Source organism: Hyla sarda, chromosome 6 (genome assembly GCF_029499605.1).
Source record: "Hyla sarda isolate aHylSar1 chromosome 6, aHylSar1.hap1, whole genome shotgun sequence".
NCBI classification, from domain to species: domain Eukaryota; kingdom Metazoa; phylum Chordata; class Amphibia; order Anura; family Hylidae; genus Hyla; species Hyla sarda.
The window spans coordinates 291,219,753-291,242,079 of NC_079194.1; the positions used below are offsets into that span (position 1 = coordinate 291,219,753).

The window sequence follows — 22,327 nt, forward strand, 5'->3', positions numbered from 1 at the left end:
ACTGTATTGTATAGGCGTGATCCTGACACCTAGTGGTGTAATTTTATATCACAATCAATTTAGGTTTTCACTGATATTTTACAATATATTATAAAAGTTATATTCTATTGGGAGGGTTTTTAGTTTGGGGCCCCCTTAGGCACCAAGGCCCCAGTGCGACCGCTAACTCTGCACCCCCTATAGCTATACGCCTGCTAATTGGTATAGTATATTTGGAATGTAGGAAATCACAGATTTTTAGTGTCATTTTCCTTATCCAAACTTTATTTCTGAAAAAAATCTCATTATTACTATGGCAATAATGGATAATAAGGCCTGTTTTTCACATTCCTGTCCTCGGTCCACCACTAGGGGGAGCATACACTTTATATCAGCCATCATCCACATCTCAGTTTGCTTTATTAATCAAATGTTTTTTTAAACATAAATATGGACGAGAAACCAAATTGATCAAAGTCGAATTATGAGAAAAAAAATCTTATGCTCTCTCTCTCTCATATCTCTCTCTTTCTCTCTCACTTTCTCTCTCTTTCTTTCTCTCTCTCTTTCTCTTTCTTTCTCTCTCTTTCTCTCTCCTTCGCTCTCACTTTCTCTTTTTCTCTCTTTCTCTTTCCCTCTCTCTTTCTTTCTCACTTTATCTCTCGCTTTCCCTCTCTTTCTCTCTTACTTTCTCTTTATCTCTCTTTCTCTTTCCCTCTCTCTTTCTTTCTCTTTCCCTCTCTCTTTCTTTCTCTTTCCCTCTCTCTCTCTTTCTCTTTCCCTCTCTCGCTTTCTTTCTCACTTTCTCTCTCTCTTTCTCCCTCTCTCTCTCTTTCTTTCTTTCTCTCTTTCTTTCTTTCTTTCTCTTTCTTTCTCTCTTTTTCTTTCTTTTTTTTTTCTTTCTTTCTCTCTCTTTTTCTTTCTTTCTTTCTTTTTCTTTCTCTCTCTTTCTTTTTTTCTCTTTTTCTTTCCCTCTCTCTATCTTTTTCTCTCCCTCTCTTTCTTTCCTTCTTTTTCTTTCTCTCTCTCTTTCTTTCTCACTCTTTCTCTCTCTCTTTTTCTTTCTCTCTCTTTCTCTTTCTTTCTCTCTTTCTTTTTTTTTTTTTAAAGGTGAAAAATTTCCGAGAGGTCCATCCAGGCTTTGGTAATCGTATTCAAACTCTGCTGGACAAGCACAACCAGGCCTGTGGCAAGAAGGTAGGAGCCTATGAAACACAATTGTATTTATTCCAGAACCATCAATGCAACACAAAAATATTGTAAATGAGACAATATCTAAAAATATAAAATCTGTTCCAGAGACCTCTTAAACCACAAGTGCTAAAAAAAAACAAAAAACTAAAATAAGTAACACAGAATGGCCGTGAGTTCTGCACCTCCATTAGAAAGTCCATAAAAAGAAACGTGTATTTAGCGCAGATGTATAAGAGCGTTTTCTTTAGTAAATCTGCACCAACCAAGCTCCAAACTGTCTGACGGGTTTTGGAGAGCAAACCCTTTAATCAGAGGCTACCACAATCTGACACAATTTAAGAAGTCTATTAACCCTTTAGGTGTTTCACAGAAATAAAAACAAATATTTCATTTTAAAGGGGTATTCCGGGTTTATTCATCTTATCCCCTATCCAAAGGATAGGGGGTAAGATGTATGATCGCAGGGATCCCGCTGCTGGGGACCCCTACGATCTCGGCAAAGCCCCCGGCATTCTGTGCCAGACGCTGCCTCCGAGACGGGGATGTGACGTCACGGTCACGCCCCCTAGTGACACCACGCCCCCTCCATTCGTGTATATGGGAGGGGGCGTCACGCCCCCTCCCATAGACATGAATTGAGAGGGCGTGGTGTGATGTCACTAGGGGCGTGGTCATGACATCACGTCACGTCCCCATCTCAGAGGCAGCGCCTGGCACAGAATGCCAGGGGTTGCACCAAGATCACTGGGGTCCCCAGCAGCAGGACCCCTAACGATCATACATCTTACCCCCTATCTTTTGGATAGGGGATAAGATGTTTAAACCCGGAATACCCCTTTAACCCATTTTTTTTTTCTTTGTAACACAGCAGATTTTGACCTAGGAAAACATATGAATATTTATTTGACTAATTCTGGCGTATTTAAATATTTTCTGTATGTGGCCCTTGTGTGCTACTTGTTTTAAAGGGGTACTCCCGTGGAAAACTTTTTTTTTTTTTTTATCAACTGGTGCCAGAAAGTTAAACAGATTTGTAAATTACTTCTATTAAAAAATCTTAATCCTTCCAGTACTTTTTATGGGCTGTATACTACAGAGGAAATATTTATCTTTTTGGATTTCTCTGATGTCATGACCACAGTGCTCTCTGCTGACCTCTGCTGTCCATTTTTGGAACTGTCCAGAGCAGGAGAAAATCCCCATAGCAAACATATGCTGTTCTGGACAGTTCCTAAAATGGACAGCAGAGGTCAGCAGAGAGCACTGTGCTTGTGATGTCAGCAGAGAAATCCAAAAAGAAAAGCATTTCCTCTGTAGTATACAGACCATAAAAAGTACTGGAAGGATTAAGATTTTTTTAATAGAAGTAATTTACAAATCTGTTTAACCTTCTTGCACCAGTTGATTAAAAAAAAAAAAGTTTTCCACGGGAGTACCCCTTTAAGAACAGCCCTCAGATATGAAGGAGCACTTAGTGGATTTTAAGGCCAACTTTTAGTAAGGATATTTCGGCATCACATCACCTTGGGGTGGCAAAATATTTTTGGGAAAAAAGTTGACGCTTTCATTCTGGGTACATGTGACTACGGTACTTTGTATGAGGTGGTATAAATAAATAAAAATAGCCTTTTATTACATTTTTTTAATGTTGTTCTTTAGGCAGTATGATTGACATCGGTACAATTATGCTAATACCAAATTAAGAACCTTTTTTTGTGGTTAATTACATTTACATAAAAAAATATTTTTGCTACAAAAATTATAGATTTTTTATTTTTTTTAAGGCCAACATATTCTGAGAGCCAACAATTTTTTTTTTTCCACTGATGAGCTTTGTGAGTGTTTGTTTTTTGCAGGAAAAGTTGATATTTTGGGGAACTTTTCTTTTCATAATACTGGAGGCATTATTAGTTTTTTTTTTTTTTTTGATGGTTTTCACCGTGTAGCATGGAATTTTTTTTCTGCAGGCCAGTACGATTCTGGAAATACGTAATTTATATATGATTTTTTTAATGGTTTATTATATTTACACTTATTAAGTTTACACTTACACTTATTAATTATTTTTATGCATCTCTGAGAGCAGTAATTCTATTTTTTGACGTTGAGGAACTGTCACAGCCGCACGTTGAGTTCATGATAAGGATGTACATGCACCTCCTCATGTACATGCACCTCTTCCAGGACTTACACTGTGATTTTTTTTCTTTAAGGCTAGGTTCAGACTACGGAATTTCCGACAGAAATTCAGTCGTAAAATTTCCGTCAGAAATTCCGCTTGCTAAAATGTCTAGTGTAGTGAATGGTTTTCCGTTCACAAATTCACACTTCGGAATTTCTGAAGCGGAAAATCCGCTTAGTAAATCCGCTTAGAAATTTCCGCCTGAAGAAAGGTGGTGCTCTTTCTTCAGGCGGAATTCCTCGCGGAACACATTGCAGTCTATGGGAGACTGCAGCGTCCGCGCGGTCCTAGCGCCGACTTATTCAGTCGGCGCAGGCGGAACTCAGAATCTCCAGGCGAAAATTTTCTGCCCGGAGATTCCGTAGTTTGAACCTAGCCTAAGGGTCAGACTGGTGATCCCATGACCCAGTTACAGTAATAAATGCATGAATGCAGCTGTTCTTGAATAAAACAGATTGCGCTGTGCGACTAGTCATGATAAGTGTGCAAGATATGAGCAAAAACACAACAAAACCCAGAGCCACCAATGCAACAAAAAAATATTGTAAAGTGAGACAGTAGGTGTATGAAAAAAATATTAAATCTCGCCCAAAAACTCCTGGAAAGTTTTTTTTTTCCCCCCATTTCTCTAGGACCCATTGATTTCAGTGAGAACTGTGCAATGCTTTATCTGTCCTGTAGAGGTGCTGTAGGGAAATAATGCGCTGCCAGGTTGCCCCACTGACTGTTCCTATTTGCTCAGGCCTCCAGGTGCAGGTTACCCTGTGATCAGCCTTTATCCAAAGTAGAGAACCCCTTAAAGGGGTACTCCGCCCCTAGACATCTTATCCCCTATCAAAAGGATAGGGGATAAGATGTCAGATCGCCGGGGTCCCGCTGCTAGGGACTCCTGGGATCTACCATGGGGCACCCACCTTTAGCGGCTTCCGGAACCGCTGGAGGTCCTCAGGCTGAGTGCATCACGCCCCCTTCCATAGACTTGCATTAAGGGGCGGGGTGTGACATCACACGGGGCGGAGTCGTGATGTCACGATCTTCTGTACGTGTGGTCGAGATGAACTCAGCCTGAGGACCTCCAGCAGTTCCGGAAGCCACTAAAGGTGGGTGCCCCATGGTAGATCCCGGGGGTCCCTAGCAGCGGGACCCCGGCGATCTGACATCTTATCCCCTATCCTTTGGATAGGGGATAAGATGTCTAGGGGCGGAGTACCGATTTAAATAAAAGTAAAAAAAATGTTGGCCTACATCAAAATATTGTCCTGTCTTTTCTTTAGGAACCGCTACATAATTACACTCGATGCTCGTCCTGAAAGCGCAAAGAGACTGTGAAGATTGTCCTAGGATGAAAACTGGAATCTCTCGACATGACAAACATATGTTCTACTACGGGGAATCTTTTCTGCTATTCAACCAAAGATGACTTCATTTCCGCTATTGTACAACACGTCCCAGGCTGCCGATGCAGCCGCAGCTTCTTTTACTGGATTTAAATGGAAGAATAATTTTTATTTCTTTATTATGATTACATTTCTTTTTTATGCTTCTTTTTATATGCTCAATGTAGAAATGCAAGTTATTTCCATTATCCTAGTATGCGGTGTCTGTTATATCTATATATGAGGTATATATTGCTGTGACCTGTATATTTTACCAATAAATGTAGAGATGTAGCAGAGCAGCTAAATTCGCTATATGACTGTTCCTTCTGTGCATCGTAATAAATATATATATATATATATATATATATATATATATATATATATATATATATATATATATATTAAATACGTACCTTTCAATCCATGCTCCAGAGACACAGACTACATAGTTGCTGACATTTGAAAATATTTTCATGGGACATTTTGGCTTTGCCAACGAGGGGTGTTGCTTATTATGGCTGTGTTTAATTGTGGGGGTGTGGCTAGTCACAGAATGGGTTTTGTTTCTGAATTTTCCCTATATATTGTTATCACTGTAAGCAACTTGCAGTTAGGACAATACAGAGAGCATAGTAGCAGCCCCCCTCTGTAGGTGTTAGCAACCCCCCACCTCTGTAGGTAGAAGCAGCCCCCCCTCTGTAGGTAGAAGCAGCCCCCTCTGTAGGTGTTAGAAACCCCCCTCTGTAGATAGTAGCAACCCCCCCACCTCTGTAGGTAGAAGCAGCCAGACCCCTCTGTAGGTAGTAGCAGCCCCCTCTGTAGGTAGTAGCAGCCCCCCTCTGTAGATAGCAGCAACCACCCTCTGTAGGTATAAGAAGCCCTCTCTGTAGGTAGTAGCAGCCCCCCACTGTAGGTAGTAGCCCCCTCCGTAGGTATTTGAAGTCCCTCTGTAGGTATTAGCAGCCGCCTATAGGTAGTAGCAGCCCCCTATATGTAGTAGCAGCCCCCCTGTAGGTAGTAGCAGCCCCCCCTGTAAGTAGTAGCAGCCCCCATAGGTTGTTAGAACCCCCCTATATAGGTAGTGGCAGCCCTTCTTTAGGTACAATGAAGGGAAAAAAAATATCTGCTGATTTTGTACATTCGCCCACTGACAAAGAAATGATCAGTCTATAATTTTATTGGTTTTGAGGCTGACATTAGGCAACTCGAATCTTCAGGTCTGAAGACTGGTGAAGCCACTCCAAGACCTAAATGTGCTTCTTCTTGAGCTGCTCCTTTGTTCTCTTGGCCGTGTGTTTTGGGTCATTGCCATGCTGGAATACCCATCCATTACCCATTTTAACTGCCCTGGGAAAGTTCTTTGATGGTACATGGCCCCATACATCGTGCCTGATGCGATGAAGTTGTCCTGTTCCCTTAGCAGAAAAACACCCCCAAAGCATAATCGGGTTCTTGGGGTCACAGACCATGGAGAAAATCCAGGACCTGGGTTTTGCCAGAGCTACATGTGTGTCCTTCAGCTTTGCTCCCCCCCCCCCCCCCCCCATAATTTGATACTTTATTAGATGCTATTTAAATGAAACAACTATATTTGGTGAACTTCAACCACCCCTAGGTGTCAGAGTCAGTGTAAAAACACAATCACTGCCGTCTTTCCCATTTCCCATTGCCGTGCATGCACTACTATTATTCTCCGGTAAACTACCAGATCGCCCACAGACCCTATTAAAGGGATTTGTCTGGGCCAGTGGTGACCCGGAGGAGTCAGTTGTGCTCCGAACCATTCTGGAGCTGTTTGGCGCAAAAAACAAAAAAGCCAAATGGACCCAGAACAGGACGGAGCACAACGGCAATGTGAACATTGCCTTATTAACTGCAAAGGTAAGCCTTAGGGTACGTTCACACGAGCGGATCCCCAGCGCGTATTACACTGCGGATCCGCCGCTGAAGGACCACTGTACGCTGCCTTTACGGGTGCCTGCTTGGAGAGGCAATACGCCGCTACGAGCAGACACACTGCGATGTGCAATATACTCGCATGTGTGTGAGTATACAGCGCATGCACAGCGACTCGCACATCGCTTCAGTGTGTCTACTTGTAGCGGCATATTGCTGCTATGAACAGGCACCTGTAAAGGCAGCATACAGTGGTCCTTCAGCGGCGGATCCACAAAGTAATACACGCAGGGGATCCGCTCGTGTGAATGTACCCTTAGTGTGTACTATGCAGATTGCCAGCTTCAATCAACACAACGCAGACTCAACAAACTTGTCTGTCCTCAGCCAGTGGTCAAAGTCAGGACCGGTTCTGCCTATAGGCAAAATAGGCAGCCGCCTAGAGCGCCCTTCTTGATGGGGGAACCGCTCTGCCCGCTGCAAGAAAGTTAGTAGCCAGCATCCAAAGCACCCGCCGTTTATTTGAAGCACCCGCCCAGCCAGCACCACGGTCGCACCCCCCTTCCCCCGGTACCATAATAATCTGCATTCTTCTGCCTGCTGGAGGAGCATAGTGCCAGCTCCGAGGCAGACAGGGAGGTCAGGGGTGTCTAGCATCATGACATTGCGCATGCCTCCATACATCTGCCCCAACTTCCGCCCTGAACCATAACCCCTGCAGTAAGATGATTATATGGGGAGGGGGTTTGTTACAGTGTGTCACCCCAGTGGTAAGGTGATTACATAAGGAGGAGGTTTGTTACAGTGTGTCACCCCTGCAGTAAGATGATTACACGAGAAGGGGTTTGTTAAGGTGTGTCACCCCAGTAGTAAGGTGATTACATGAGGAGGAGGTTTGTTACAGTGTGTCACCCCAGTGGTAAGGTGATTACATGAGGAGGAGGTTTGTTACAGTGTGTCACCCCAGTGCTAAGGTGATTACATGAAGAGGAGGTTTGTTAGTGTGTCACCCCAGTGCTAAGGTGATTACATGAAGAGGAGGTTTGTTACAGTGTGTCACCCCAGTGCTAAGGTGATTACATGAAGAGGAGGTTTGTTACAGTGTGTCACCCCAGTAGTAAGGAGATTACATGAGGAGGAGGTTTGTTACAGTGTGTCACCCCAGTAGTAAGGAGATTACATGAGGAGGAGGTTTGTTACAGTGTGTCACCCCAGTAGTAAGGAGATTACATGAGGAGGAGGTTTGTTACAGTGTGTCACCCCAGTAGTAAGGAGATTACATGAGGAGGAGGTTTGCTAGAGTGTTTCATCCCAGTAGTAAGATGGGCGTGTCAAAGGGCAGAGCTAATGGGCAGGGTCAAGGGGCGGCAAAATTCCTTGTACCAACTCTGGTCAAAGTGACTGCTAGTTAAGATCCCTTCCTAGACTCCCCGAAGTGTCACATGTGTACCGGCTTTGTCAAGAGCCCGAAGTATATGTGGGCACATTTACAAACATGGTTCGAAGCCGCAGCTGGCACTGTAATGTAGGGGTGGGGCATTAGGATGGGTTTGTAGACAGAGAGGCGGGGTGAGAGGGCCAGGGGTGGAGTCTCGCAGGGGGCCCTTGCTTTATTTGATCTGGGGGCCCTGAGTGTTGTCAGCCCACTCCTGTTCTACATGATATTACAAGTAAAGCCTTTGTGTGTGTGGATTTATGAGCTTAAAGGGGTACTCCACTGGCCAGCATTCGGAAGTAAATGTTCCGAACGCTGTTTTCGCACTGTGGGGGTTGGCCATGCCCCTCGTGACATCACGGCCATGCCCCCTCAATGCACGCCCCCTCCCATAGACTTGCATTGATGAGGCGTGGCTGTGATGTCACGAAGGGCGTGGCCGACCCCGAAACCCGAAAACCGCGTTCGGAACATTTACTTCCGAACGCTGGCCAGTGGAGTACCCGTTTCAACTGTTTTCCCTCAGCTCTTCCCCACAGCCCTCCCACCCTGCTTACTCTCCTACCACAGCACTCCTGCCGATTCTCCACCCAGAGCTGTTGCAGTACATTTTAGTACACAGACTATTACTCTGCAGTCAATGCAGAACCTGCTATATTCATTCCCTGTCTGCTCCTCCAGCGCAAGGCAGCATGGTATAAACACACCTCATTCTTCCCTAAATGCCTCTAATAAAGATATATATGTAGATGGTAGTGGAGACGGTAATGTAGCTTTAGGGGCTGGTCAGAGGTGGTGACATCACTCAGGGGGCAGGGCTTGAGCTCAGTGACTAGATCCTGAGACAGTAGAGGATGATGTGTTGTTGTCTCAGGAGAGAGAAAGGTGACGGGGAGCTGGAGACAACATCACGTTGAAAATGAAAGGACTATACAACTTCCTGTCAGGGATATTTTAAGCAAAAAACTTGCTAAAGCCAGTACAACTAGTGATAACACTATATGAGTAAGTAATATAACTAGGGGTAATAGTTTTATTTAAATACAATTTTCTAATACCAGTATACCCTTTTATAAGGATTGTCTGGCAAATCAGCTTGACTCTTACAAAAGGCCAGGCTGGGATTAAAAATAAATAAAGTACTTACCTGCCCCGATCCCCTGATGTTGACTTTGCAATGGAGCCCAGTCCCTACTTACCAAATCCTGCTCACGATCTGGGCACACTAAGCCTAAGCCAGTGAACAGCTGAGTGGGCACTACCTTGAGTCAAGATGGGGAGCAGCGATGGGGGATCATGGCAGGGGAGTACACAACCCCCATTTGTGCTAAGCTGCACACGCAAGCTCCGCCCAGTAGGCAAGCACGGAAGAGATGATCAGAAAGTTGCACCATGTTTGCGCAAGGACCTTACTTGCGGAAAAATTATGCAACTATTTAATTATTTCCATCACTATTTTAATTTTAAATGCCCCCCTTCCTGACTTAAAGGGATACTCCGCCAAAAAAAACATTTTATTCCCTATCCAAAGCATAGGGGGTAAGATGTCTCAATGTGGGCGTCCCGCCGCTGGGGACCCCCACGATCTCCGGCCCGGCAGCTGCGGAGCATTAAACGAAGGTGGAGCCAAAGATTTAGACTCAGCAGACCCAGCTGATAAATATATATTTATTTGGTTTTGACAAGAGAAATTATATTCACATTTCACATAAAGTAATTTACACTTTGCCTAGAATAACTGGAATAACATATCTGCAAACAGTCCTATTCCTTGTAATGTGTCACATGGACAGGTCCCCCCCCCCACCCACAAAGAGGTGTGGCTTATGCAGAATTATATATATATATATATTTTTAAAGTTTGTGGACATTGCTAGGCAGAATGGGGTGGGACTTAAAGGGATACTCCGCCTCTAGAAATGTTATCCTTTGGATAGGGGATAAGATGTCTGATCGCGGGGGTTCCGCCTGCTGGGGCCCCCCGCGATCTCCCGCAGCACCTGGCGTTTTAAACAAATGCTGGGTTCCTGCGGCAGTGGTCGTGGCGCGCCGACACGCCCCCCGCCCATAGACTTGAATGGAGGGGGGCGTGGCCGTGAAGTAATGATCACGGCCTCCGTCTCCGAGCGCTCAGAAGGCTGGATCACCGTAGTACCCCTTTAATATGGGATTTGAATATTGGGAATACAACTATTAACATAATGGGGGGAATTTAGTTAGACTGTTCCTCTTTTAGACAGGAGGTCAAAGGTTGTACGTGGATTTATGTTTTTTGGCACATGGTCTGTAGTAAATTTGGCACATGTTGCACAAGTGCCGAAAAAGTGTGCAAAAGTTTTTACACCAATTTTATCTTGGCTTATAATGCGCAATTGTTCTGCGCCAACAAATGTCTAGTGTGGCATAAAGGCGATGGGTCGTCAGAAAATGATCTATTGTTTAAATCAAGTTTTTATGTACAACATATTTTTTTAAGAATTTTTTGTGATTTTTTTTTTCTCTAATTTTCCGTTTTGCTATCTATATTTTATAATAATCCTGAAATCTTGTAAGATGAGACGTCCTGTTCTGTACAGATCACTTTCCAGCAGTGTCATAAGAATTGTCATAGACAGGATAACAGTGAAAGGGGAAACGGTGGATAGAAAACAGAGATGCACTGAATAGCTGTTGCTCACAGATCAGCTTCCCCCTCCATATCGAACAACCTCTGAAAGGTGCCAAAAAATGTTATACAGATTTGTAAATTACTTTTACAGCAAAAATCGTAACCCTCCCAGTACCTATCAGCTGCTGTATGCTTCAGAAGAAGTTGGGTAGTTCTTTCCAGTCTGACCACAGTGCTCTCTGCTGCCACCTCTGTCCGTGTCAGGAACTGTCCAGAGCAGGAGAGGTTTGCCATGTGGATTTGCTCCTGCTCTGGACAATTCCTGACATGGACAGAGGTGTCAGCAGAGAGCACTCTAGTCAGACTGGAAAGAACTACACAACTTCCCCTGGAGCATACAGCAGCTTATAAGTACTGGAAGGATTAAGATTATTAAATAGAAGTAATTTACAGGTCTGTATAACTTTCTGGCACCAGTTGATTGAAGTAAAAAACTAAATTCATATGGAGTACCCCTTTAATGAATTAATATGGAGTCAACGCAACTGGTTACTTGGAAACAGTCTGAGTATATTTGGCCCACTGGCTAGGCTTGGAAGCCTTAGGCCAGTATGTGGCGCTATGGAGACTGGATACAAAACACACTATTCAGCACGAGGATCGGTGCCATGTAGCATTTTATGCAAGTCCCCAGCAGTTCTACTACTAAAGTAAGGGTAAAAAAAAGATGGCTGTCACTTGTTCAGCAGGAATTTCTAGGAGGAATGGAATCTTTCGACTCCCCGACACAATTATTTAGCCAGGGATGTTGAAGGGTGTCTGTACCGACATAGGACTTAATACAATATCACAGTGCCACCCCTGTTTACAGGTTGTGCATGGCATTGCAGATCGGTCTCATTCACTTCAAGAAGGACCTGAGCTGCAATACCGCCAACAACCTACGGGCAGGTGTAGCGCTGTAAGAAAGCAGCCATATTTTTCTAATCTTGAAGGTGTTGTCTACTAGATGGGTGCAGTCGAAGGCACCAGGAAAAAGTCCAAGAGGTCTTTTATTGGGCTAGTCTGTGGCAAGACCTGAAACCAGCAGTTCATGCACACAACCCTACCAATATGTCTGAATTAAGGCACTCAACATCTAGGAGGTTTTACGACATGAATGAGATGGGTGTTGGGTTCCTTCATGGGTTCTAGAAGTAGGGGTGTATGGCCCTTTACTCCGAGCAGAATGGTGGCCATTATTGTGAATGGTTGAGTAAGTGCTTAGATGGTCACCACCACCCACTATGATAGAGGTTGACCACACATCTATGGCCACTTTTCCACCAAAGATTGGATTCCATGTTCTAGGGCATTGGTCTCCGAACTGTGGAGCTCCAGCAGGTGCAAAACTACAACTTTCAGCAAGTCACTCCCAGCAGGATAGTGGCCGTTATAGTGAATGGTTGAGTAAGTGCTTATATGGTCACCAACCACTATGATAGAGGTTGACCACACATCTATGGCCACTTTTCCACCAAAGATTGGATCCAATGTTCTAGGGCAGTGGTCTCCAAACTGTGGAGCTACAGGAGGTGCAAAGCTACAACTTCCAGCAAGTCACTCCCAGAAGGACGGTGACCATTATAGTGAATGGTTGAGTAATAGTGAATGGTTGAGTAAGTGCTTTAGATGGTCACCACCCACTATAATAGAGGTTGACCACACGTGTATGGCCACTTTTCCACCAAATATTGGATCCAATGTTCCAGGGCATTGGTCTCCAAACTGTGGAGCTCCAGGAGGTGCAAAACTACAACTTCCAGCAAGCCACTCCCAACAGTACGGTGGCCGTTATTGTGGATGGTTGAGGAAGTGCTTAGATGGTCACCACCCACTATAATAGAGGTTGACCACACACGTATGGCCATTTCTCCACCAAAGATTGGATTCCATGTTCTAGGGCATTGGTCTCCAAACTGTGAAGCTCCAGGTGTTGCAAAACTACAACTTCCAGCATGTCCGGACAGCCAACGGCTGTCCGGACATGCTGGAAATTGTAATTTTGCAGCACCTGGCACTCCACAGTTTGGAGACCACAGTTCTTGGGAATGGTGAAGTTATAATGGTTAACCACTACCAACCAGATATTCATGGATCCAATCTGTTTGACCCCTATAATTTTTTTAGCCTAGCACTGTTAATGCGAGAGTCCTATGCATTTTTAAAGGGTGACCCCGTTTCGAGCAGTCAGTCTTTACCCATTTGCCTGGCAGGTGATTACTTTAAGTAATTGGGTTAATACTGATTGACTCACTTCGTGATTCAGATTCTGGAATGACTTTGCGTTCCGCACATAGAGAGCACGAATTCTCTGCCAGTAAAGTTGAACATTGATTCATGGAATCTACAAGAACTGCCCCAGGGCGACCAGCAGATGGCTCATTCAGTACGTTACGGGGCGGTGCCACCCATAGGCATTCTTGCCAAACTTGTAGACCAGCCGCTTATCTACTCGCTCTAGGATCCCGGTCTTATAGTAGTGCCTGTGAAGAAATGATGTACATGGGTTATAGGGTGTTTAGTAGAACGTCTTCTAACATAAAAAGGTCTAAATGGAAAACAACATGGGTGGTGGATGTCAGATGCCAAGACACCTATAGGGAGGTAGTAAGCCGCTGACTCAAAATTGTACGATCTATGTTTGGATGTTTCAGCATTTCTTTCAAATGTCTGGAGATATTTTGATGACCCTTGGTCACATATCACTTATATGTCAACTAAAAATAGAGTACAATTGAATGAACCCTAACTCACCCCCTTATGCGAGGGTCTGGGTTTTTATCTGAAGCCCCATAGATGTCAATGGGACTTCTGGTACATCTCCCGATCACGTTACTCTGGAGCTGCAGAGATTGCCTGGGACTTTTTAACATCCTGCCGACTGTCTGGCAGGGAGGTGCAGAGAATAGTTAGTGTGGGAGACGAGATTGGAAAACGGGATGTGAGGATGGGGTGAGATGTGGATATAAGGTCAAATGTGAAGTCACGAAATGAGGTCAAGATGTGAAGGCGGGATATGAGGTTGGGATAGGCGGACAGGATATGTGGACGGGATATGTGGACGGGATATGTGGACGGGATATGTGGACGGGATATGTGGAGGGGATATGAGAACAGGATAACAGGATATGAGGAAAAGATGAGGACGGAATATTAGAACGAGATATGAGGATGAGATATGAGGACTTGATATGAGGTCAGGATGTAAGGACAGGATGTGAGGACAGGATATGAGGTCAGCATGTAAGGACAGGATGTGAGGACAGGATATGAGGACGGGATATGAGGATGGGATATGAGGATGCAATATGAGGATGAGATATGAGGTCGGGATATGAGATATGAGGATGGGATGTGACAACGGGATAAAAAGACAGGATATGAGGAAGGGATTTGAGGTCAGGATGTTAGGAAGGGATATGAGGTCTGGAAATGTGGACAGATATGGGATATGAGGACGTCAGATGAAGTCGGGATATAAGGTCGAAATGTGAATTCAGGAAATGAGGTCAAGATGTGAGGACGGGATATGAGGTTGGGATAGGCGGACGGGATATGAGGACAGGATATGTGGACAGGAGATGTGGATGGGATATGAGAACAGGATAACAGGATATGAGGAACATATATGAGGACGGGATATGAGGTCAGGATGTAAGGACGGGATATGAGGATGGGATATAAGGACAGGATATAAAGACGGGATATGAGGATGGGATATAAGGACGGGAGCGTCATTGTTGCTTTTCCTCACCCACAAAGTTTAGGTAGGAAGGCTGGGCAATGCAGGGTACTTTGATCTTGCAGGATAACCAAAATATTCCCAGCAAGGAACAAACAGAAGGCCCCAACACATTTCTACTATGCAATGAAAGGTTCAACCAATGGCTGTATTAACTGATGCATGGGCCAACCATAAGTGATGAAAGATGGGAAGACATGAAGCACATACACAACCCAGGTATAGTCGTGTAACACCATAATGTGGTATTAGGTGTTGATAACCAGGCTTATGCCAAGTCACTCATAACTCCATGCCGGATGGAAAAGTGGAGCCCTCTAGGAAATATCATTGTATTATATCTGTTCAGGTCTTCAGTGATAACAATCATAACTTTCCATCAGAAAATTGTTTATCTTATAACAAGTTACTTTTAAATAGTAAGATTGTCAGATAATTGGGGTCCATACACATTATGGACTTGAATAGTCAGTACCCACCTTAAAGCCCTACTAAGCTTTTCATAATTCATCCTGTCATTGCGTTTCTTCTGACCCCACATGCGCGCCAAAGCCTCAGACTTTACCACACGGAAAATTCCTTGCTCCTGATCCTCCCAGTCTAAGATGCCATCATTTTCCTCCGGTGACAGGAGAAGATCACGGACAAATTCCCACAAATGAGAACTGTGTATGCCTGGAACAAAGGAGAAAACCAATTAGAAGAACATACAACCATACCTGGATGCAAGAGAACAGTGCTAACCACTGTGCCACCAGGGCTCATGTTCACTAGTGAATAGAAAACAGGGTATACATTTCGTGCCCTACATAGATACACAAGACTCACAGATTGAGCTGGCCACATTGGTTGCATATGGATTCCAACAGAAGAGGATAATTCAATCCTCCGGCAGCTCTTACACGTGACCAGAGCCATACAGATGGATCTGATACATCAGTCCCCCCCATTGACTTTTATTATAATATTATAATGTTTTTTTTTGTTGGTTTTTTTTCAAGTTTAAAAACAGCAAGGAGGTAGCTAACTTCTCCAATTAGAATTTCAATTAAAATGATTATTTTTATTATTACTAAGCCTGGGAAGATCTATTAATATGTAAGACTAGGTTCACATGGCCGCTCTCTCCCGTCCCGCTATTCTTCCATCATTGCTGCTAAACGGACCATACTAACAAACGGACGCAAACTGATGCAAAGGGATGCCATTAAGTGGCATCTTGTTGCATCAGTCTTTTAAGGGGTTGTGCGCTGCCCTTCCTTTTGGAGCTCCGCTCGCAGCGTCCGGAAGTTCCTTACTCCGAACGCTGTGTACGGACTTCCGTGTTCAGGGCCGCCCCCTCAACGAAAGTCTATGGGAAGGGGGCGCGACTGCTGTCACGCCTCCTTCCCATAGACTTTGGTTGAGGGGGTGGGCGTGACGTCACAAGGGGCCTGGCGTGACGTCACGAGGGGGCTGGCCGCGAACATGGAAGCCCGCACACAACGTTCGGAGTAATGAACTTCCGGACGCTGCGAGCGGAGCTCCGAAAGGCAGGGCAGCGCACAACCCCTTTAATACGTTTGTTTCCTTTATTGGTTGCTCACATCTCTTCTGATCATGCTCTGAAGTAATAACGGATCAAAAGAAGGATTGGAAAGAAAACCTCCGTGATCGGAATGTGTCCCCTATATATAGGGTAGGGGATAAGTATTCATATCCCGGAGTACTCCTTTAAAGGGGTACTCCGCTGCTCAGCGTTTGGAACAAACTGTTCCGAATGCTGGAGCCAGCACCGGGAGCTCATGATGTCATAGCCCCGCTTCCTCATGAAGTCACACCCCGCCCCCTCAATGCAAGTCTATGTGAGGGGGCGTGACGGCTGTCACGCCCCCTCCCTTAGACTTGCATTGAGGGGGCGGGGGGTGATGTCATGAGGGGATGGAGCTATGACGTCACAAGCTCCCGGCGCCGAATCCAGCATTCGGAACAGTTTGTTCCAAATGCTGAGCAGCGGAGTACCCCTTTAAGGACCAGGTCAATTTTATTTTTTGCACTTAAAGGGGTACTCCACCCCTAGACATCTTATCCCCTATCCAAAGGATAGGGGATGAGATGTCAGATCGACGGGGTCCCGCTGCTGGGGACCCCCGGGATCTCCGCTGCGGCACCGCGCTGTCATTAGTGCACAGAGCGAGTTCGCTCTGTGCGTAATGACGGGCGATACAGGGGATGGAGCAGCATGATGTAATGGCTCCACCCCTCGTGTCATCACAGCCCACCCCCTTAATGCAAGTCTATGGCAGGGGGCGTGACGACCACCACGCCCCCTCCCATAGACTTGTATTGAGGGGGCGGGTCGTGACATCATGAGGGGCAGAGCTGTGATGTCACGATGCTCCGGCCCCTGTATAGCCCATCATTACGTGCAGAGCAAACTCGCTCTGTGCAGTAATGATGCCGCAGTAGCGGTGCCGGAACGGAGATCCCAGGGGTCCCCAGCAGCAGGACCCCAGCGATCTGACATCTTATCCCCTATCCTTTGGATAGGGGATAAGATGTCTAGGGGCAGAATACCCCTTTAAGTTTTTTCCTCCTCCTCTTCTAAAAATCAGAACGCTTTCAATTTTGCACCTAAAGACCCACATGAGGGCTTGTTTTTTTATGTCACGAATTGTACTTTGTAATGACATAAATCATTACATAATCTACGGCAAAACAAATATATATATATGTGGGCTTCTATTTCTACGCAGTGCAGTTTTCAGTAAAGATGACACCTTATCTTTATTCTGTAGGTCCATACAGTTACAAGGATACCCAATTTATGTAGATTTTATTTTAAGTTACTACTAAAAAAATATAACTACATGCACCAAAGTTATTATGTTTAAAATTCTGACCCCCTATAACCTTTTAATTTTTCCGCATACGGGGATATATGAGGGATCATTTTTCATGCGTGTGATCTGTAGTTTTTATCAGTACCATTTTTATTTTAATGGGACTTTATCGCTTTTTACTACTTTTCTTATGGTATATGAAGGGATCATGACATTTACGCATGCGGCGGTACCACATATGATTATGTTTATTTTTATTACATTATTTTATTTTTTAAAAAAAATGGGAAAAGGGGGGTGATTCAAACTTTTATTTTTATTGGTAATTTTTTTTATTTTTATTGGTAATTTTTTTATTTTATTTTTTAAATCCCCTTAGGGGGTTATACCATGCAATTTTTTGATTGTATAAACTATTCAATGCTTTGGCAAAGCATTGATCGGTGTTATCGGTGCTCTGGTGCTCCAGCCTATCATTACTGGCCAGAGCCTCAAAGTACCAATCAAACGAGGAGGAGGCAGGTAAGGACCCTCCCGCCATCTACTTAGCTGATCGGGATCCGCAATTACAGTGTGGATGTACCGATCAGGTGCCCTGAACTAATTGGCACCGTTAACCATGCAGTTTAGATGCCTCAACTTTGATCGTGGCATCAAAAGGGTTAATGCTGCGCATCGGCGCTATGCGTGATGCCCAGCATTAACTGTGGGTCCTGGCTGCTCATAAAACCGGGACCCACCAGGTTTGAAGCGTCCTCCGCTCGTGAGTATGCTTTAAACCCCCGGTAACGGGACCAGGGCGTACAGGTACCCCCTCGGTCCTTAAGTACCGGTACGCAAGGGCGTATCTGTACGCCCTTCCTCCTGGTGGGGTTAAGATAAACATATCTGTTTTATTTACTTACTGTAGATTTACCAATCACATCTGATGAAGGTTTGTTCCAAGCATATTTTACTTTTTCAGTGAGTGAGACAGAATTTGCCTATTTATTGTAAAGGAAAAACTGAAATATTGCAGTAGCACAATAATTCAGACCCTTTACTCAGGACTTAGATGAAGCCCCTTTGGCAGTGATTCCAGCCTCCAGTATTCCTGTGGATGAGGCCACAAGGTTTACACCGCTGGATTTTGGGATTTTCTAAACATGATGCTGCCCCACCATGATCACTGTAGAGATGGTATTGGGCAGGTGATGGGCAGTGCCTGGTTTCCCCCAGACATGATGCTGCCCCCACCATGATCACTGTAGAGATGGTATTGGGCAGGTGATGGGCAGTGCCTGGTTTCCTCCAGACATGATGCTGCCCCCACCATGATCACTGTAGAGATGGTATTGGGCAGGTGATGGGCAGTGCCTGGTTTCCCCCAGACATAATGCTGCCCCCACCATGATCACTGTAGGGATGGTATTGGGCAGGTGATGGGCAGTGCCTGGTTTCCTCCAGACATGATGCTGCCCCCACCATGATCACTGTAGGGATGGTATTGGGCAGGTGATGGGCAGTGCCTGGTTTCCCCCAGACATGATGCTGCCCCCACCATGATCACTGTAGGGATGGTATTGGGCGGTAATGGGCAGTGCCTGGTTTCCTCCAGACATGATGCTGCCCCCACCATGATCACTGTAGGGATGGTATTGGGCAGGTGATGGGCAGTGCCTGGTTTCCTCCAGACATAATGCTGCCCCCACCATGATCACTGTAGGGATGGTATTGGGCAGGTGATGGGCAGTACCTGGTTTCCCCCAGACATGATGCTGCCCCCACCATGATCACTGTAGGGATGGTATTGGGCAGGTGATGGGCAGTGCCTGGTTTCCTCCAGACATGATGCTGCCCCCAACATGATCACTGTAGGGATGGTATTGGGCAGGTGATGGGCAGTGCATGGTTTCCTCCAGACATGATGCTGCCCCCACCATGATCACTGTAGGGATGGTATTGGGCAGGTAATGGGCAGTGCCTGGTTTCCCCCAGACATAATGCTGCCCCCACCCCACCATGATCACTGTAGGGATGGTATTGGGCAGGTGATGGGCAGTACCTGGTTTCCCCCAGACATGATGCTGCCCCCACCATGATCACTGTAGGGATGGTATTGGGCAGGTAATGGGCAGTGCCTGGTTTCCCCCAGACATAATGCTGCCCCCCACCATGATCACTGTAGGGATGGTATTGGGCAGGTGATGGGCAGTACCTGGTTTCCCCCAGACATGATGCTGCCCCCACCATGATCACTGTAGGGATGGTATTGGGCAGGTGATGGGCAGTGCCTGGTTTCCTCCAGACATGATGCTGCCCCCACCATGATCACTGTAGGGATAGTATTGGGCAGGTGATGGGCAGTGCCTGGTTTCCCCCCAGACATGATGCTGCCCCCACCGTGATCACTGTAGGGATGGTATTGGGCAGGTGATGGGCAGTGCCTGGTTTCCTCCAGACATGATGCTGACCCCACCATGATCACTGTAGGGATGGTATTGGGCAGGTGATGGGCAGTGCCTGGTTTCCTCCAGACATGATGCTGACCCCACCATGATCACTGTAGGGATGGTATTGGGCAGGTGATGGGCAGTGTCTGGTTTCCCCCCAGACATGATGCTGCCCCCACCATGATCACTGTAGGGATGGTATTGGGCAGGTGATGGGCAGTACCTGGTTTCCCCCAGACATGATGCTGCCCCCACCATGATCACTGTAGGGATGGTATTGGGCAGGTGATGGGCAGTGCCTGGTTTCCTCCAGACATGATGTTGCTCCCACCATGATCACTGTAGGGATGGTATTGGGCAGGTGATGGGCAGTGCCTGGTTTCCCCCAGACATGATGCTGCCCCCACCATGATCACTGTAGGGATGGTATTGGGCAGGTGATGGGCAATACCTGGTTTCCCCCAGACATGATGCTGCCCCCACCATGATCACTGTAGGGATGGTATTGGGCAGGTGATGGGCAGTGCCTGGTTTCCTCCAGACATGATGTTGCCCCCACCATGATCACTGTAGGGATGGTATTGGGCAGGTGATGGGTAGTGTCTGGTTTCCTCCAGACATGATGCTGCCCCCACCATGATCACTGTAGGGATGGTATTGGGCAGGTGATGGGCAGTACCTGGTTTCCTCCAGACATGATGCTGCCCCCACCATGATCACTGTAGGGATGGTATTGGGCAGGTCATGGGCAGTACCTGGTTTCCTCCAGACATGATGCTGCCCCCACCATGATCACTGTAGGGATGGTATTGGGCAGGTGATGGGCAGTACCTGGTTTCCCCCAGACATGATGCTGCCCCCACCATGATCACTGTAGGGATGGTATTGGGCAGGTGATGGGCAGTGCCTGGTTTCCTCCAGACATGATGTTGCCCCCACCATGATCACTGTAGGGATGGTATTGGGCAGGTGATGGGTAGTGTCTGGTTTCCTCCAGACATGATGCTTCCCCCACCATGATCACTGTAGGGATGGTATTGGGCAGGTCATGGGCAGTACCTGGTTTCCTCCAGACATGATGCTGCCCCCACCATGATCACTGTAGGGATGGTATTGGGCAGGTGATGGGTAGTGTCTGGTTTCCTCCAGACATGATGCTTCCCCCACCATGATCACTGTAGGGATGGTATTGGGCAGGTAATGGGCAGTACCTGGTTTCCTCCAGACATGATGCTGCCCCCACCATGATCACTGTAGGGATGGTATTGGGCAGGTCATGGGCAGTACCTGGTTTCCTCCAGACATGATGCTGCCCCCACCATGATCACTGTAGGGATGGTATTGGCAGGTCATGGGCAGTGCCTGGTTTCCTCCAGACATGATGCTGCCCCCACCATGATCACTGTAGGGATGGTATTGGGCAGGTGATGGGCAGTACCTGGTTTCCTCCAGGCATGATGCTGCCCCCACCATGTGACTTTCCTATTATTCCTGAGGAGAGGCTTCTTTCTGGTCACTCTGCCATAAAGCCCAGATTGTGGAGGCTGCAGTGATGGTTCTGGACCTTCTGGAAGTTTCTCCCATCTCCACAAAGGATCTTTGGAGCTCAGCCAGAGTGACCATTGTGGTCTTGGTCATCTCTTTTACCAAGACCTTTCTCCCCCCATTATTTAGTTTGATGGAGTGGCAGCTCTAGGAATATTTTGGTTGATCCAAATTTCTTTCATGTGAGAATTATGGAGGCCACTGAGCTCTTGGGGACATTCAGTGCAGCAGAAATCTTTATGTCCCCTTCTCTAGATCTGTGCCTCCACACACTCCTGTCTTTGAGCTCTACAGGCAGCTCTTTCCCCCTCATCGCTTGGTTTTTGCTTTGATATGCATTATTGTTACATTATGCTGTTGCTGGGAGTCGGACCCCACCTATATCATATTGATGGCTCATCTAAACTCCCAGAAAACACAGAAAGTTTAAGGGTGTAAATTTTACATACAACAAAAAAAATTGTACATACAAAAAAAAGTTTTGTCACCAAACTCTGCAGCAAGTAAAGTACATGTGAACATAGTAATAGTAATATGTAATAAACAGATACGTTACATTACTAGAAGTGACATAAAGCTGCGATCGGCTCTTACCAGGTCGATGCTGGTTGGGCTGTCTGTGTCTCTTCACTGGTTCTGATTTCAGATATACTTTGTCGTCACCTGATAGGAAAATAATCAATAAATGAAGGAATAAATACAAATAAACTCATTATGGCTCATGCAGATGTAATGTATAAATCCATAATTCAGCACCTATGGGCCAAGAACTCTGCTTGAGGATTTTCCTTTGGGCTTTCTCTAGTACAGTCGTCTCCAAACTGTGGAGCTCCAGATGTCGCAAAACTACAAATCCCAGCATGCCTTTGGCTGTCTGGGCATGCTGGGAGTTGTAGTTTTGTAACATCTGGAACTCCACAGTTTTGAGACTGCTTCTCTAGGACATGTATAGTATTAAAGGGGTACTCCCGTGGAAACCTTTTTTTTTTTTTTTTTTTTAAATCAACTGGTGCCGGAAAGTTAAACAGATTTGTAAATCACTTCTATTAAAAAATCTTAATCCTTCCAGTA

The 22,327-nt window shown here is 45.8% G+C and overlaps 2 protein-coding genes across 15 annotated transcripts in view; one reads left to right on the forward strand and one right to left on the reverse strand.

The window, feature by feature from the left end:
- LOC130277244 (catalase-like) overlaps positions 1-5,047 on the forward strand; it is a 53,857-nt gene extending 48,810 nt beyond the window's left edge. For all 6 annotated transcript variants that reach the window (XM_056527711.1, XM_056527712.1, XM_056527713.1 and 3 more), the window contains exons 12-13: positions 1,090-1,176; positions 4,630-5,047. In XM_056527711.1, coding sequence (XP_056383686.1) covers positions 1,090-1,176; positions 4,630-4,665 — 123 coding nt within the window. In that variant the 3' untranslated portion in view covers positions 4,666-5,047. The remainder of the gene's footprint in view (positions 1-1,089; positions 1,177-4,629) is intronic.
- A 5,971-nt stretch (positions 5,048-11,018) lies between these two features.
- Positions 11,019-22,327, reverse strand: part of ELF5 (E74 like ETS transcription factor 5) — a 231,034-nt gene continuing 219,725 nt past the window's right edge. For 7 of the 9 annotated variants that reach the window (XM_056527723.1, XM_056527724.1, XM_056527719.1 and 4 more), the window contains 3 exons: positions 21,851-21,919; positions 14,937-15,132; positions 11,019-13,198 (listed from right to left, as the gene is read on the reverse strand). In XM_056527723.1, the coding sequence (XP_056383698.1) occupies positions 13,099-13,198; positions 14,937-15,132; positions 21,851-21,919 (365 nt within the window). In that variant the 3' untranslated portion in view covers positions 11,019-13,098. The remainder of the gene's footprint in view (positions 13,199-14,936; positions 15,133-21,850; positions 21,920-22,327) is intronic. The other 2 variants (XM_056527727.1, XM_056527728.1) reach the window with 1 other exon arrangement.